Source organism: Ursus arctos, unplaced genomic scaffold (assembly GCF_023065955.2).
Source record: "Ursus arctos isolate Adak ecotype North America unplaced genomic scaffold, UrsArc2.0 scaffold_16, whole genome shotgun sequence".
Classification (NCBI taxonomy): domain Eukaryota; kingdom Metazoa; phylum Chordata; class Mammalia; order Carnivora; family Ursidae; genus Ursus; species Ursus arctos.
The window spans coordinates 52618466-52633060 of NW_026622830.1; the positions used below are offsets into that span (position 1 = coordinate 52618466).

Genomic DNA, 14595 nt, shown 5'->3' on the forward strand with positions numbered 1-14595 from the left:
AGAAGCCCCACACGAGCCACCCTGAGAGGCCTGGGTCAGGAAGGGTGCCCCTGAGCTGGGAAAGGGGTCTCCAGCTAAAGCCCTCGGCCTTGGGCTGGTTCCTTTATTCGGTAGATGCTGGCAGGTTCAGAACACTGTCTGCAGCAGCCTGGGTGAGTTGGCTGGTTAGTAGCTTCCTTTGCCAGCGCCCACCCCCATCCTGGGGCAGAATAAAGAAAACCAGAGGGCAGAAAAGTGGTTTGTTTGTAAAGGAGACTATTGCAGTGGGAAGAAGAGACAAGGCCTGAGGAGCACGACGTAGATATTGGGCCAGATTCTGACTACAGCACATGTTTAAAAACTGGGGAGAAATCAGTTGTGCTGTTAGGCTAGGATGCTGAGGGGGTTCCTGTAGATTTCTCTCTGTGGGCCCAGCCTCTAGCCCACCCCAAGGCATTTGCCAGCCCTTTTGACAGTGGGGAGCCTAGAGGAGGGGGAGGCTATGCGGGAGGAGTTCCAAGATGCCAGCATCTGTGCTCCCACTCCGTCCTTAGGCCCACAGCCCCCTAGTGCACATACACATGGCTTGTCAGCTCCAGTCTTTTGAGGCTTTTTCTTAGTTTGGAAGAAGAGGTGTCACTTTGCCCCAAAGTAACAATAGCTCTCCTACCTCCCAGGCTCCGTTTCCTAGACAGTGCCCCCCGCTTCTCCAAGCTGAGACAGTCTGCACTTGGGGGTCTCTGAACCCGTATGGGGTGACTGACCATGGCCACCTGGACCAGGGATGAGAGGTAGGAATGGGGAGGAGGCAGAGAGAGTCAGAAATAGGAAATATAGAGCGAGGCGTGGGCCCAAACCTCTGCTCAGCTGGGCAATGGGAAGAGCTCCTGGCCAGGAGGCCTAGAAGTTCTCATAATGGTCGGAGAAGTGAGTCCGGTCCTGCTTGTTGATGAGCTGACAGCCCTTTTCCACATTCTTGGTCATGCCAGGGGGGCCACAGCTAAACACCCCAATCTTCCGGACCTGTTAGGGGAAGGAAACGTGAAGCCTAGCTCAGTGTTCATGGAAAGACAGGCAAGAGTCCTTGGTGGGGACTCCTTCCATGTTTCTGATAAAGGTTCGCTTCACACCCTGTGTGGTGAGGGCTGGCTCGGTGTGTGCATCTAGCTCAGCTTTGGTAGACTTGCTTTGTGTGGGTCCACGCTCCCCCCTCTCCAAGGCATTTGGGGTAAAGGATCAGTGTTTCTGACAGGGGCTGGGTTAATCAGCGTTCAGGTTAAAGGCTAGCTTACTGTGTCATTGAGGGCTAGGCCATTATTTACCAGAGCAGTGGCTAGCCCAGTGTTCACGGTAAAGATCAGCGTCTCGGGTGAGGCCGGCTCAGTATTCATGGTAAGAATAGCTTTGAGTTTATCATAAGGATGAAGTGAGCTGTTCCTTCTGGACAGGCACCATGGCTTTAGAAGTGGCGAGTCCCTGTTGCTGCTTCCCCCCTGAGCCCCTCAGAGTGACCGCTACTGTTTTTCCATTCCATTCGCCCCACTTACCTCTTGGGTGATGAGTTCTTATCAGCAGTTCCTTCCCTCCTGGAGCTGGGCTGGGAGGTTTGCTTAGACCTCAGGTGATAAAGGCCAGGAGAACCTTGATATGGGGTGGACTGACCTGCGGGTGGACCTCCTGCAGGGACTTGAAGAAGGGCTCGAAGGGGGGGCGGCCAAAGTGCATGATGGAGCGCAGGCCCGTGAACAGACTCTGGTTCAGCACCTTCTGGAAGTGCCGCTCACAGATGTACTGGGGGCACAGAGGCAGGTCAGGCCAAGGACAGTCAGGGTCCGTGCCTAGCCCAAGCCAGCCTGCAGCCCAGGAGACAGAGAATGGGGTGGGGAGGGAGCTGGAGGCTGAAAATCGGGACTACCATCTCTGTGCCTCCTGCCGTCTGAACCTGGCTGTCCGCCCACCTGCCCTGGCCATCTGAGCCTCACCCAGCCAACCCATCGACCCACCGAGTCGCCCCGCCTGGCCGTCCCTGACCCACCAGCATGGTGGTCCTGAGGTCAAACTTCTCAGCCAGCTGGGTGACGTAGGTGTGCACGGACACCAGGTCCTGACGGTCATTCTCCTCCACCTCTCGGATGACGTCAGCCATCCGCTCAAACTGCCGCTGGGTTCTCGTCACCCAGATGAAGTAGATCTGGGGACACAGGGGAGTTCAGGACCTGGCTAAGCTCAGGCTCCCTATATCCCCGGGATCCCCACAGCAATAGAACTCTGCCGGTCTCCGTCAGCTTGTGCCTCTCCCCAGACACTCTGGGGAATGGAGTGTTGCGGGGGGCCCCAGGGCCAGGCTCTGGGCGGGAGATGGAGTTACCCCAGGCATGGAGAGAGAGAAGGGAGTGATAACCTGGGGTGATGAAAAAGGACACTTGTCAAGTGAGCTGAAGGTCCGATGGGGTGGGAAGCGGCTTTTTCACACGGAGCCTGCCGGTCCACTCCCTGCAACGGGCCCTCCACAGGCTGCTAGGCTCCCAACCAACCCCAGCCCAGAGGGATAGGGTTCCACTAAGGGGCATGTCACAGAACAGCCTGAGGGAAGACCCAGCTGGCTACCCGGGGCAGATGGGAATGGGCTCAAAGAGAGAGCCGGAGGATAGAAGCTGCCATAGAGGGACCGACCTCCCGCTTCTGAAGAGGCTGAAGTGGGGCCGTGTGGGTTAAGAAGCAGAGGCAGAGCCGGCATGGACAGAGGAGCGGGGGAGCTGCCTGTCACCCTCTGAATGCCGACAGTACGTGGGCTTGGCCTCTGCCTGCTGCGTTCCTGTGCCCCCGACTCACCTGCCAGGCCCAGAGAGACAAGCAGGGGCCTGCTACCAGGTCCGGGCTGGGGTGAAGGGACCCGGGATAGAGGGGGCCTGAGGGCCTGGGCTGTGTTCCTGCAACTAACCCAGCCCACCAGCCCTGCCTCGCCACCTCCCCTCTTCTTCCTCTTGAAAGCAGAGCCGGTTTCACTGCCCCACCCCAAGTGTTCCCTTCCTTCTCCCAACCTGACAAGGCTCCCTGCAGGGGCTGGCCTCCTCTGTACGACAGAGTGGGTTTCTTTACCCCTCTCCAACTCTGTTCTTTAGGGTCCGAGGATATCAGACCCCTCTGGGGTCAGGCCAAGAACAGAGGCAGGAGAGACAGGCAGAGACGGACACAGTGATAGGGAGCAGGGACCAGGGGTCAGCAGGAGGAGAGGGCACTCACCTTCTTACAGAACACTTGGCAGCTGACTGATGATTTGAAGACCAGGTCTTTGAGGATGGAGGCAAAGGGGGTGACTCCAACGCCCCCTCTCACCAGCACTGAGACCTCAAACTTATGCCATTCCTGGTGGCCCTCTCCAAATGGTCCATCAAGGTACAGCTGCAGGAGAAGGAGTGGGTCTGAGTTAAGCTCCGCCACCACAATAGCTCTGAAGCTAGAAATGGGAGGCAGGGAAGGCAGGTATGTTTATGGAGTGAGGAGAGAGGGGGTGCCGCGGCATTACCTGGAATGGCCAGTCTCTGGATGGGAGGGGAGGAACACAGTGGGCAGCCCGGGGCTGCGGGGCCAAGGCCTGCTAAGGGGATGTGGGGGCGGGTAGCTCATCCGGTCTGTGTCTGGTCACCTTCGGGTATCTGGCACAGCCACCTCCCGTTGCAGGTGAGTAGATCTCCCTGAGCCGAGTGGTCCAGGGCCCTGCTGCCCGGATGTGCAGGCTGAGCGTGTCCTCATCGGGTGCAGAAGTCAGCGTGAAGGGGTGGTACTCAGTGGTCCCCAGAGCCAAGCAGGCGATCCGCACCCACTGTCCCGACTTGTACTCAAAGCCTTGGGGCCGCTGGAGCTGCAGGTGGGTCACTCCTGAGGAAAGGAAGTGGGCAGGAGGCTGCTATCCAGGACCCAGCAACCCTGTGGCCTCCAGAAAGATCCCCCCCCCCCCCCCCGCAGCCTCAGCTCTCCTTCTGGAATATGCCAAGGCCTCTCCCCATCAGAAGGCATTACTCCCCTCTGGCCATGTCCACCCTGCGGAGGGGCAATGCAGCGCTGGTGCTGGTGGTCAGCAGGGAAAGGAGCAACCTGGCCCGGGCTCCGCCTCCCTCTGTTGTGAGAGAGGCTCGGGTCCCCAGGCCAAGAGCTTTGCTTGCTAGCTCCCTCATCGCTGCCGCCTCAAGGCCCCTGCCAACTCCACTGGGCCAGACCAGCGGATTGCAAGGTCCAGGCTCTGCCCCTGCCCTGTGGGCTTTCTCAGCACTACCCAGCTGGTCCCTGACAGCCTGCAGGCCTGGTGCCTGAAGGCAGCAGCTCGGCCTTCTCCACGCTGATCTCCACCTTCTTCCGGCTCAGGCTCACCAGCTTGTCCCCCATAGATGAGTGCCGGGACCAGGAAGAAGATGTGGAAATGGGGCAGCTGGGTCAGGCCGAAGCTGCCGTGGACAATGAGCTGGATAGAGTGAAGAATTCGGCTCAGACCAAGTCACACCCACAACAGTGTCTGTGACCGACTCGGGCCTTAGCCCCTTGCACCCTCCACCCACCCCAGCCCACCCCCACGGGCACCCTCCGTCCCCACCTCTCCGTGTACCACGCTCCCTCCAGGTCCCCAAATCTAACCACTCCCAACCCCAAGCCCATCCTGCAGATCGTCCACGATGAGTGAGACTATTTGCGCCTTCCTGGCACCATCCTGAACCAGCCACCTTGACTCTCGCCTGGTCTCCTGCAGTAGCCTCCCAGCTCGTCTTCTAGGGGGTTGCCCCACCGTGACCCATTGTCTTCAAGGCAGCCACTGCGACTTTCTGAAGTTCATTTTATCACGCCGTCGCAGTGTAACCGGCCTTAGTGGACTTCCCATTATACCACAAGGCCTCGAGATGCTCTGGCCTCTGCCTGCCAGCGTTTCCGCCTCCCTGTTCTTCAAACACGGCAAGTCCTTTCTGCTTCAGGCCCTGGGCACCCACTGTTCCCTCTCCCAGGAATGCCCCCTCCCTGCTTCTTGCCCTGGCTACCTCTGTCTCATTTTTTAAAAATTTATTTGAAAGAGACCAAGAGCGTGAGCGTGAGCAATGGGGAGGAACAGAGGGAGAGGGAAGAGCAGACTCCCCGCTGAGCGGAGAGCCTGATGTGGGGCTCGATCCCAGGACCCAGGGGTGGATCATGACCTGAGCCGAAGGCAGAGGCTTAGCCAACTGAGCCCCCCAGGCGCCCCCCTCTATCTCATTTGTCAGGGCTCAGCAGAAACACCCCCTCCTCAGGCCTTCCCTGGGTCCTCTGGCATATCTCCCAGTTACTTCCCGTCAGCACTTGTCATCCCCCACACTCACGTTGCTTCTTCATTCATTGACATGCTCCCCACCGGAGTGTGTGTGTGTCTTTTGTTTTTGCCACCGTACTCTCAGCTCTTAGCCGTTGCCGCCTGGCACACAGCAGGCACTCAATAACTGCTGAGTTAGTAAAAGGAGTTCCTCCAATTTACCCTCTCCCTTTGGAGACTAAAAACACATAACCAGGCCCCCTTTTCCATTAAATAACTGACGTAATTGTTTTCCATGGAATTGTATTTCCATGAAATAACTGAATACTTGTTTAGCTCTGGTCCTTTCCCCAACAAGCTGGTCTAACATGGTCAGACATGATTTGCCCCCATACTTCCCATTTGCTTGTTCCTAAGTCTGGTCAGTCTGGCTCCTGCCTCCACCTCTTCTCAGGACCTGCTCACTGGGGGCTCACCCATCCCATGAAGGTCTCCTTTCATTTGCTCCCAGGGCTGGCCGTCTGTGGCACTAGCAACCGCCTGCTCCTTGCCTCGTCTGCTGCGTCTCTGGGGCCACTCGCTTTCCATCTCCTCCACTGGCTCTCTGTTCCTTCTCCCAGCCCTGATCCTGATTTTCTCACTCTCTGCGCTCCTCAGTCTATGCTGTCCCGTGTGGCATGGCCCCTCGGCTGCCCCCACAGCCGCACGGGTCCTGCCACCACCTAATACCCTGGGGCCACCCACAGCCAGGCCTTTGCGCCCTGAATACACTATCCTCATTTCCACCTCTGCACCCGTGCTCGTGCCCTTTCTTCTACCTGGAATGCTCTTTGGATTGCACTCTGCCCTGTCGGATCTTAGCTTACCTCTCCTTAACTCTTGGCTCCAATCCCATCTTCTCCCCAAAGTCTTCCCTAACCAGTTTGGCCCGAATGAAACTCCCTTCAGCGAGCTGCTAGAAATCACTGTTTGCAGCCCTCAGCTCAGCATGAATCCTGTATTGTCTGCTCATTCTGATCAAGGCAAGTGCACGGCACTTATCTCCACCCCAAATCCTAAGTTCTCCAGGGCAGAGCTTTGAGTCTCCCCCTCCTCCCCCAAACTAGTACGTAGCACCGAACAACTGTGTACTAGACCCTTCCACAGATAACTGTTAAACTGAACTCTGGCTCCTCAGTCCGCTCTGCCTTTCCCCAGCTTCGTGTTCCTTTGCCCACAGGACTAACTTAAACCTCTCTGGGCTCTTCTCTGAACTGGCTCCGGTCCCCCCAGGTTCCTCTTTCATTATGGAGCCCACCCCCACCCCCAAGGCTTTCTGAGCATCTAACCAGGCTGAGAACGACGTCTGGGTGGCCTCATACTGCTCTGTTTATACGTCCCATTTGGTGTTGGCTCTACTTTTAAACCACAGAACTGCTGCAGACCCACGGTTGGCTGAGGAGCTGGGGGGCTGCCGCCAGCTCAGCTTCCGCTGTGCCCGCCCTGCCCGCTTCTGTCTGGGTCGGGAGCCCGGACAGTCTTCTGCAGGGCCGGCTCCACACTGGGTCCTTTACTTGTCACTTCTCTTTCTGCCCCAAGTCAAGTGGACACACCAAGGGTAAATGGGAAGGAGGCGGGTGTTTTGGCCCTGATATCCCCCAGGTGAGACTATCCCTAGCGGCCAGGGTTGGGTTGCCCAGCAGAGGGTCCTGCACCTTTCTGAGCTGCTGACCTCCCTGCTGGCAGGAAGGGAGGCTCTGAACCCCAGGGATCCCCCAAACCCAGGGATAAGTCAGAAAGGGGTCTTGGTCTCAGGGAGCCAGTGTGGCCACTCTTCCGGGTCTCCCATTGAGCTCAGCTGCTTTTTCACCAGGAACAAGAACATCATCTCCACCCCTAACAGAAACAGTAACCGGGGAGCTAGCGCTCCACCCTAGCAGGGGTGGGTAGGTAGGGATAAATCAGCCTCAGCTTCCAAAGAAGACAGAGATTTCTCTGGAAACAAACATCAGTTCTAGGAAACGACCTAAGCCGAGGCCGGGTAGTCATCTTCAGAACCGTGAAGTGCTGAGCCTCAGCAACATGGAAACAGACCGTCTGATCACTGAGGACAGAACTGCACCTGGAGGACGCAGGGCATCCCAGCTTGACCCAGGCCATGATGGACTCGCCCTCTGTTTCAGGACTGTGTGCAGTTCTGCCTGGAGCCAGGTGACAGATGGCAACCATCTGGGCTCTGCGCTTCTGAAGGCTGACGGGCAAGTATCGTTGGTGGGGACGCTGGGGCCTTGGGACTTAGTTTAGCTTCTCAGCAGGACCCTCGGGTGCTCTTTAGGGAACCGCCTGTATCCATGAGGAAGGCAGGCCAAGCACAGATCAGAGTCCCTCTGGAACTAACTAGCTGGCGCACCTGACGGCAAACCCAGGGAAGGTAAAGGGAACAGGAGGACGAGGGAGGGAGGGAATGTGAGGGAAGGGAGGCAGGAGCTTAAGGAGAAGGAAAGGGAACAGGTAGACTCTTAAAAATCCATCTCATCAACAGTCCAAGTGAAGACGTTTTGAGCAAGCTCGTTGACTCTACAAGTGGCACTTTGCTGAGTGGGGTGCAGACACCCCAGGAAACAGGATCAGAACAAAAGTGGCAGAACAGAATTAAGATAGACTTCTCTAAAAAAAAAAAAAAGTGTGTTGCTCCCTTGAAAGTGGGCGGTCAACCCTGGAGCTCACACCAGCCACCGGAACTGGGGAATGACCGGCTGGGCAGAAATGATGCGGGGGTGTCTGCAAGGAAGCGACCAGCCTGATAGGGCTGCTACTGCCAGCCCCATGCCGGGCACCCATCTTCCAAGCGCTGCAGCCCGGGGTCCATCTGCTTGACAGGCCTACACTATCCTCTCCAGCTGTGATGTGAGAAGTGGAGGGGATTCCTGAAATGACTGAGGGGACGGAGAACGGATGTCTCAGCCCTCATGGCCTCCCTGGGATCATCCTGCCAAGACCCCGACAGCCCTCACCAGCCCGGAGAGCAGGACGTAGAGGTGGTGGGTCAGCCAGAAGCCCCGGAAGCTGCGGCGCCGGAAGTGGTGGGAGGCGAAGACATACGTGATGGCCAGGACCAGGAGCAGCAGCACCCCCGTGAGGCCTGCAAAATGAACGCGGGGTGAGGGGCGGAGGAGCGGGGCTGTGCTGGGGCTGCCGTGGGTCAGGGTCCCATTCCACTTCACTGCTCTGGGTGGGGCCATGGAAGCCCAGGCTTCTCCTCTGTTCTTCTCTCCCCACACCACTGATCACAAGTGCCTTTTATTTCAACAGACTCTGCTCATCCCTCCAACACCTTGTCCCGATTGTTCTTTTTCAAGGACCGGTGTCATTCGTTTTTTGTCTGTCACTTCCCCGACTGTCAGGCCCACAAGAACAGGGACCAGGCTGCTGGTTCAGCACGGGATCCTAGCGCCTTCTGTAGGGCTCGCCCCCTGTGGGCCTCGTCTACACCGGTGCTGATGGACTGAACGTGCGGGGCACCTGCTCTGGGCCCCCTGGGTCGGACTTTGGACATTGCAGGCCCTGCCCCCACGGAGTCAAGACTCAGTCTACGTCCCCCTAGCCCCCGACTTGGCTCCCACAGCATGAGCAGTGGCGCCATTAGTGAGGAAGTACGACCACCCGAGCCCCCTGGGTTCAGCCCAGGGTTGGCGGGAGGACCCTCCTCTCACAGGAGATCCCAGGCCTGGGGTACACGAGAGAGCAGTACTAGGTTCAGGACGGGAGTGTGGGGCCAGAGAACGGCCCCTCAAGTGATCGAGGAGGAGGGAGGCAGAAATTAAGAAGATTAGAGCCCTGCAGTCTGGAAAAGCAGAGGTTAAGAAGGGCTCTAACCAAAGCCTGTAAAGGCCTGAACAGAGAGGAGGGCCTCAACACAGCCTATCCACTAAATCCCAGTGCGCAAGAATTAGCAAGCACTTTGAAGTTCAGAGCAGGTTGTTTTAGGATTAAAAAAAATGCCGTGTTTCACGGAGAGGAGCGTAGAAAATGTACTATGCTAAGGAGGAAACAGACTGAAAATATAAATAGGTTCAAAAAGCTTTTGAACAGATTCACAGCTAATAGCTCTAAAATGGGTGATTATGGGGAGTAAGGAATACGTCCCTCAACAGCCCCGGTCAAGACGGACTACAAGGGGTGGGGGTCTCTGCCTAGTTTGACGAGCCTGGTCCCTCCACCGTGCTGCTGGGACACGGCATTCCTCCAAGCCACTGTCACGGTAGGTGTGTAGGTTGGGGCAGGGGGAGAAGGGGTCCATTCTCATTCCATGGAAGAAGGATGTTCCGAGTTGGGGCAGGACCCCAGCCAAGCTCCCAAGAGAAGGACTAGAGAGCAGAGGCTCCTACTTCCCAGCAGAGTTGTCAGGACCAGAGGGCAGAGCCTGGCCCACCGTGAGACCTGAGTGAGTGCTACTGGGCAGCCTCATTTCAGACAGAACCCGGAGCTCAGAGCTCAGAGCCAGACCCAGAAATTCAGAGCAGGGAGGGCTCTCACCTGGCACAGTCTGGAGGAACACCAGTAATACTTCTGGGGACACTCAGACCTGTGGAGAAGGGAAAGCAAGCAAGGATGCTGAGAGGAGATGCCTGGGACTTCCAGAAAGAATCCTCCAGAGGAAACACCTCAACCCAGGCACCAGTCTCCCTTTCTGCCCACTCGGGGTCAGGGCTCCAGCTGGTCATTGTCTGTCCCATTGCCTGGAAGGTGACACTCTCCTCTGAGCCAAGAGAATTTGCTTCTTTCCATCCATAAAGGATCCCCCCACATTGACTCACACACACACACACACACACACACACACACACACACACACATGCACACAGTAGCCCACTCACTCACCCGTCGTCATGGAAGAGTCCAGGGAAGAGGCAGGAAAGGACGCTGAGCGGGCTGACGGAGAACAGGTACCCATTTACCGCATGGCCCGCACTGTGCAAGACTAAGGAAGGCCAGACAGGGTGGGAGTGAGCCAGGGGGCAGCCTGGTGGGGGTGCTCAACCCATCCAGCCCAAGGTTGGGGACTCCAGCCACCCAGCCTTGGGGGCCTGAAGAAGGACCCTCGGGGTCTGCACTTCTGGTCTCTAGCCATCCTCCTGTCCCTCCCCACCCCTGCTGAGCCCCATATGTACCATCCACGAGCCCAGCCACAGGAGTCTGAAATTATACCATTAGAAGTTCATTCTTTGGGTTTCTCTCACAGAGTATGTTTTCCAACATAAAAACTGGGAGAGATCACACATGATGTGCCCATGTTCTGGGCTGTTGCTAACTTGTCAGCTGGAGGCTGAGGAGGTGGCCCTGAAAGCATGGGAAGAGGCACCAGGCAGGGGCGGGGTGGGGGGCTCCTGGGCTCACTTCACACCACTGCGGGCCAGCTGCATCCTTCTGAGAAGGACATCTAGGACTCACACTCAAGCACAAAAGAGAGGAGGGGCAGGCAGCAGGGGCAGGAGGACACGAACAGAAGCCCTGGGACTCCCGGGCCCTGCCTGTGAGGACGATGGCCACGGAGGCAATGAGCCGATGGAAGGTCTCTCGCAGGAAGGTGATGCAGGCTGCGGCACGTGGTGAGCAGGACGCAGGAGAACATGAAGGAGATGCTGGCGGCCGGCCCCGGGACAGGATGATGCCCACACGGGTGGTGTCCGTGATGCCCATGCGGTGAGCCCCAGAAGCATAGTCTGTCGGGGTGCCCAGGCGGGTAAGAGGGGAGCAGTGCAGAGAGAGAGCGCCGCTGAGGCGGGTCAAGGGCCCGCCCTGGCCGCCACCCCTTCACGCAGGCCCCCTCTGCAGCCTCCATTCAAGCAGGCCCCATGCACCCACGGGAGCCCCGACCCCGGGGCTGCCCACACTCACAGCAGGCCCGCTCCAGGAAAGGCCCCCACTGATGGCGCAGAACACAGCCACGCAGCCGACGTGGCGGCGGTAGTTCTCGATGAAGCGCTGGAACTGCTGCAAGGTCTGGTGGTGCCGACTGCGCTGAAACTTCTCCCCGTGGGCCTCTGTGAACAGCAGGGGCTGGAATGATGCTACCCTGGGGACAGGAAGTCTCGTCTCTGGCTACGAACCCCCCCTCCCAGTGCAACCCGCCTCCCAGGAGCAGAGAAAGGGCACCAAGTTGCTCAAGCCAAGCAGGGTTCAGACCCCAAAAGCCCTACCACACTCCTCTGACAAGGCCGCCAGAGTAGGGACAGCCTTGCTGTGCTCACTGCGTCAGTTCATCCCAGGGAACGCACTCCCTCTAGCCCAGGTCCCACTCACACTCAGACAGCCCTCTCCCCTCCCAGTCTGCAGCTCCCCATTCTCACCCTGCTCTGTTCTCACCCTTTACTGGAAGCGCAGAAGTCACCCCCTCCAGGAAGCCTGCCTTGACTTACCAGGCAGAGGTGAGCACTTCCTTGAGCTCCGAAGCTCCTTGCTCTGACCACTGTCACAACATTCATCGGTGGGACATGGTGATTATCAGTGTAGCAGCCACCTTGTCAGACTGTGGTCTGCTTGGGCGTGAACTGCTCATCCTGCCCGCAGCCCTGCACGCTAACGGGATGCATGAGCTCAAGGAGAGGAGCAGGCGTACTTCTTGCCAAACCTCCGTCGAATCTTCGGGGGGGGGTCTGTGTCCGTGGGGCACTGCAGTCTCTGTGCTGTCCACTCCACGTCAGCGTTGCTGTGGGGACAGCGAGCGCTCACTCTGGGGGAGGGACTAGGACAGGAATGAAAGAGAGAGGATTCTGGCCACCTGAGCCACTGGATCCTCGCTGCCCCTGGTCTCTCTTCAGACCGACTCTGCTGAGGAGGGGTCAGAGCTCTCAGCCAGGGGCCAGCAGACTTCCCACAGAGACCTGGAGAGAGAATGAGTTAGATCCTGGGGACACACATACAAGCTGTGTCCTTCACAAGGGCATCTGACCCTGGCAGCAGGTGGGTGCCGAAGTCCAGCAGGCTCTCTGCTCTTGCTGGTACAGGGCTGTGTCTGCCTACAGCAAGGAGCCCTTTTTTCTAATTTGCATAAAGACACTACATAGGCTGGTAGGGCCCTGATCCCAGGCATTCTGGGGAGAGAAAAGGCAACCCCCCCAACCCCAGCCCTCCCTCCAACATTCCCAGATCAGGGCTCACCAGATCTTTTCCCGGCTGATGTAGGAGGCTCGCCGGCACAGGTCCTTGAGGACTTCAGGCACCTCTACCCCTGTAACACAGAGCTGATGTCGGGAACAGCTCAGGGCCCAGAGCCCAGGAAGACCTGGCACTCACCCCATGTCCATACTGTAGAGGGTCCTCGGCCAGCACCCTTGCCTTTGGGTGCCCCAGCCCCAGCCTGCTCCCCCAGTGGGAGCTAGACCCAGCCATGAGGGGGCAGGGAGAAGGCCTGAATTTGTTGGCCAGACAGTGTCCCTGGATGTGTGTCCACCTTCAGCCCACTCCTGGGACTGGTATCAGGCTTGTGGGGTAGAGTTCAGAAACTGTGCCACCTGCCTGCTGAGACCATTCTGCCACAAAAACCCTGCTAAACCCTCCAGCTTAAAGCCTCCTGGGAATTAAATGTAGTTCTGGGTGGCGCATTTATGGGATCACCATGAAATTCTTTCCACCTTCCTGTGTTTAAAAATGTTCATAATAGTATGTTGGGGGGAAGTACTCTCCCTTGAGCCACCCGTTCCTCTCTGTCTGGCCCGAGCGTTGCAGGGGAGGGCGGGACTGAGCTGCAAAGCCATGTTCTCACAGGAAGCCCGGGAATGTCCAGGTCACTTCCGAGTGCTAAACTAATCTTGACGACTACCCTGGTCTCCAGCCCAGGGGGCACAAGTGATTAAGGTGAATTTCATGCAATCGGAATGTTTACAACAAAGTATGGATATTTATCCGTCAGATTTCAACCAGCAGCAAATGCGGCAACATGGTAACCAAAGGCAGGTGAACGGGGAGATCTAGGTGACCGGGGAAAGGGCTGCTTCCTGCGCTATTCTTGTTCCTTTTCTGTAGGAACATTCGAAATGTCTCATAGTAAAATCTGAACGAAACAACAAGGCACAACAACAATTAAAAGCAAAACAAAACAGGACTCAAAGCTACCCTTCCGCATAATCCTCACTCCCCCAGCCTGGTCCTCCACCCCAGGGGCTGAGTGGTCCCAGGACTCTGGCCCGGGCTCACCTCCGGACACCTGCCCCTGCTCAGCCCTCGGGCCCAGGTGCCTACTGCCCTGGCTGCCTGGGAAAAGTGAGAGGCTGAAGAACCAGGAGTGCTGGTCTGCACTCCAGTAGTTCTCCTCCAGCCCTGGGACATGGAAGCCCTCACCAGAGCCGCAGTGGTGTCCTGCCCAACTCGCCCCTCTCCCACATCTGGGCTGCTCAGCTCCCCCAAGTTCTCGTCATCCTGGGAGGGGCTGGGTTTGGTCTCCACATGCCCCAGCGAGAAACTGTGAAGGCACCGTAACAGCTCAGAGTAGACCACAGAGAGTCCTGCTACCTGCCCCCTCCCCACCCTGGCTCTAGCCTCCACCCACCTGAGACACAGGTGGGACAGGAAGTAGGGGGAAGGACAAGAAAAGTGGGTCTCCGTGCACTCAAGCAACATTAACCAAGCGCTCAGCCAAGGGATATAAAGGCAAACAAGACCAGAGCCCCCCCTGCCAGCAGACACCCTAGCTCAGGTGAATATGGCCTGGAGAGGGCTGTAACAAGGAGACACTGTCCCCCCCACCCCACCCCCGTCCTGGGCACCTGGCACAGGGATCTTCGACAGAGAGCTGGAAGAAGCAGAGTTCTGTCTGCTGTCCCCCACCCCATCCTGACCCTGCCCACCCTGGGAGCAAAGCTGCATTAGGACTTTTGTGGGCCCTAGGCACTGTCACCTTCCTAAACCACTTCCGCCCTTAAAAAAAAAAAAAGTATATACATGTCTTTATAAAAGATAAATATTTTTTACAATCACGTTGGTACATAGAAGGATATAATCCAGGCTGGATATATTATCACCTATTTATTATTATTATACTCATCCTTCTGACTTTAAAAGAAATTAAAGCATTTCTGTGGGCTCCTAAAAGCAGGTGGGCCCGATGCACTGTGCCTGCTATGTCTAATGGCTACGTCAGTCGGCCCCAAGGCCAGGCCCCCCACCTTTGACGCAGAGCTGTGTGAATCGCAGCTCGCTGTCATGGTCCCGCAGCGTGAAGTGGAAGTCCTCCCACGTCAGCTCCTCCCTATCCTGGAAGCCGGACTCCCGGAACGTGGACTCCACCACCTCCGTCAGCTGCGCCTTGGACAGGCAGTTGTTGGAGATCTCGATGAAGGACCTGGGGTTGGGGGAGGGAAACCATCGGG

General features: G+C 57.5%; 1 protein-coding gene across 1 annotated transcript in view; it reads right to left on the reverse strand.

Moving 5' to 3' along the window:
- Window positions 1–491: 491 nt before the first annotated feature.
- Window positions 492–14595, reverse strand: part of LOC125281937 (dual oxidase 1-like) — a 172851-nt gene continuing 158747 nt past the window's right edge. Inside the window, 19 exon segments of the mRNA XM_048215829.2 lie at window positions 492–1002; window positions 1642–1770; window positions 2015–2170; window positions 3223–3381; window positions 3626–3858; window positions 4287–4360; window positions 4362–4438; window positions 8242–8369; window positions 9764–9784; window positions 9787–9812; window positions 10109–10208; window positions 10759–10819; window positions 10821–10879; window positions 10882–10950; window positions 11126–11146; window positions 11149–11303; window positions 11847–11972; window positions 12389–12458; window positions 14392–14567. Coding sequence (XP_048071786.1) covers window positions 880–1002; window positions 1642–1770; window positions 2015–2170; window positions 3223–3381; window positions 3626–3858; window positions 4287–4360; window positions 4362–4438; window positions 8242–8369; window positions 9764–9784; window positions 9787–9812; window positions 10109–10208; window positions 10759–10819; window positions 10821–10879; window positions 10882–10950; window positions 11126–11146; window positions 11149–11303; window positions 11847–11972; window positions 12389–12458; window positions 14392–14567 — 1963 coding nt within the window. The 3' untranslated portion in view covers window positions 492–879.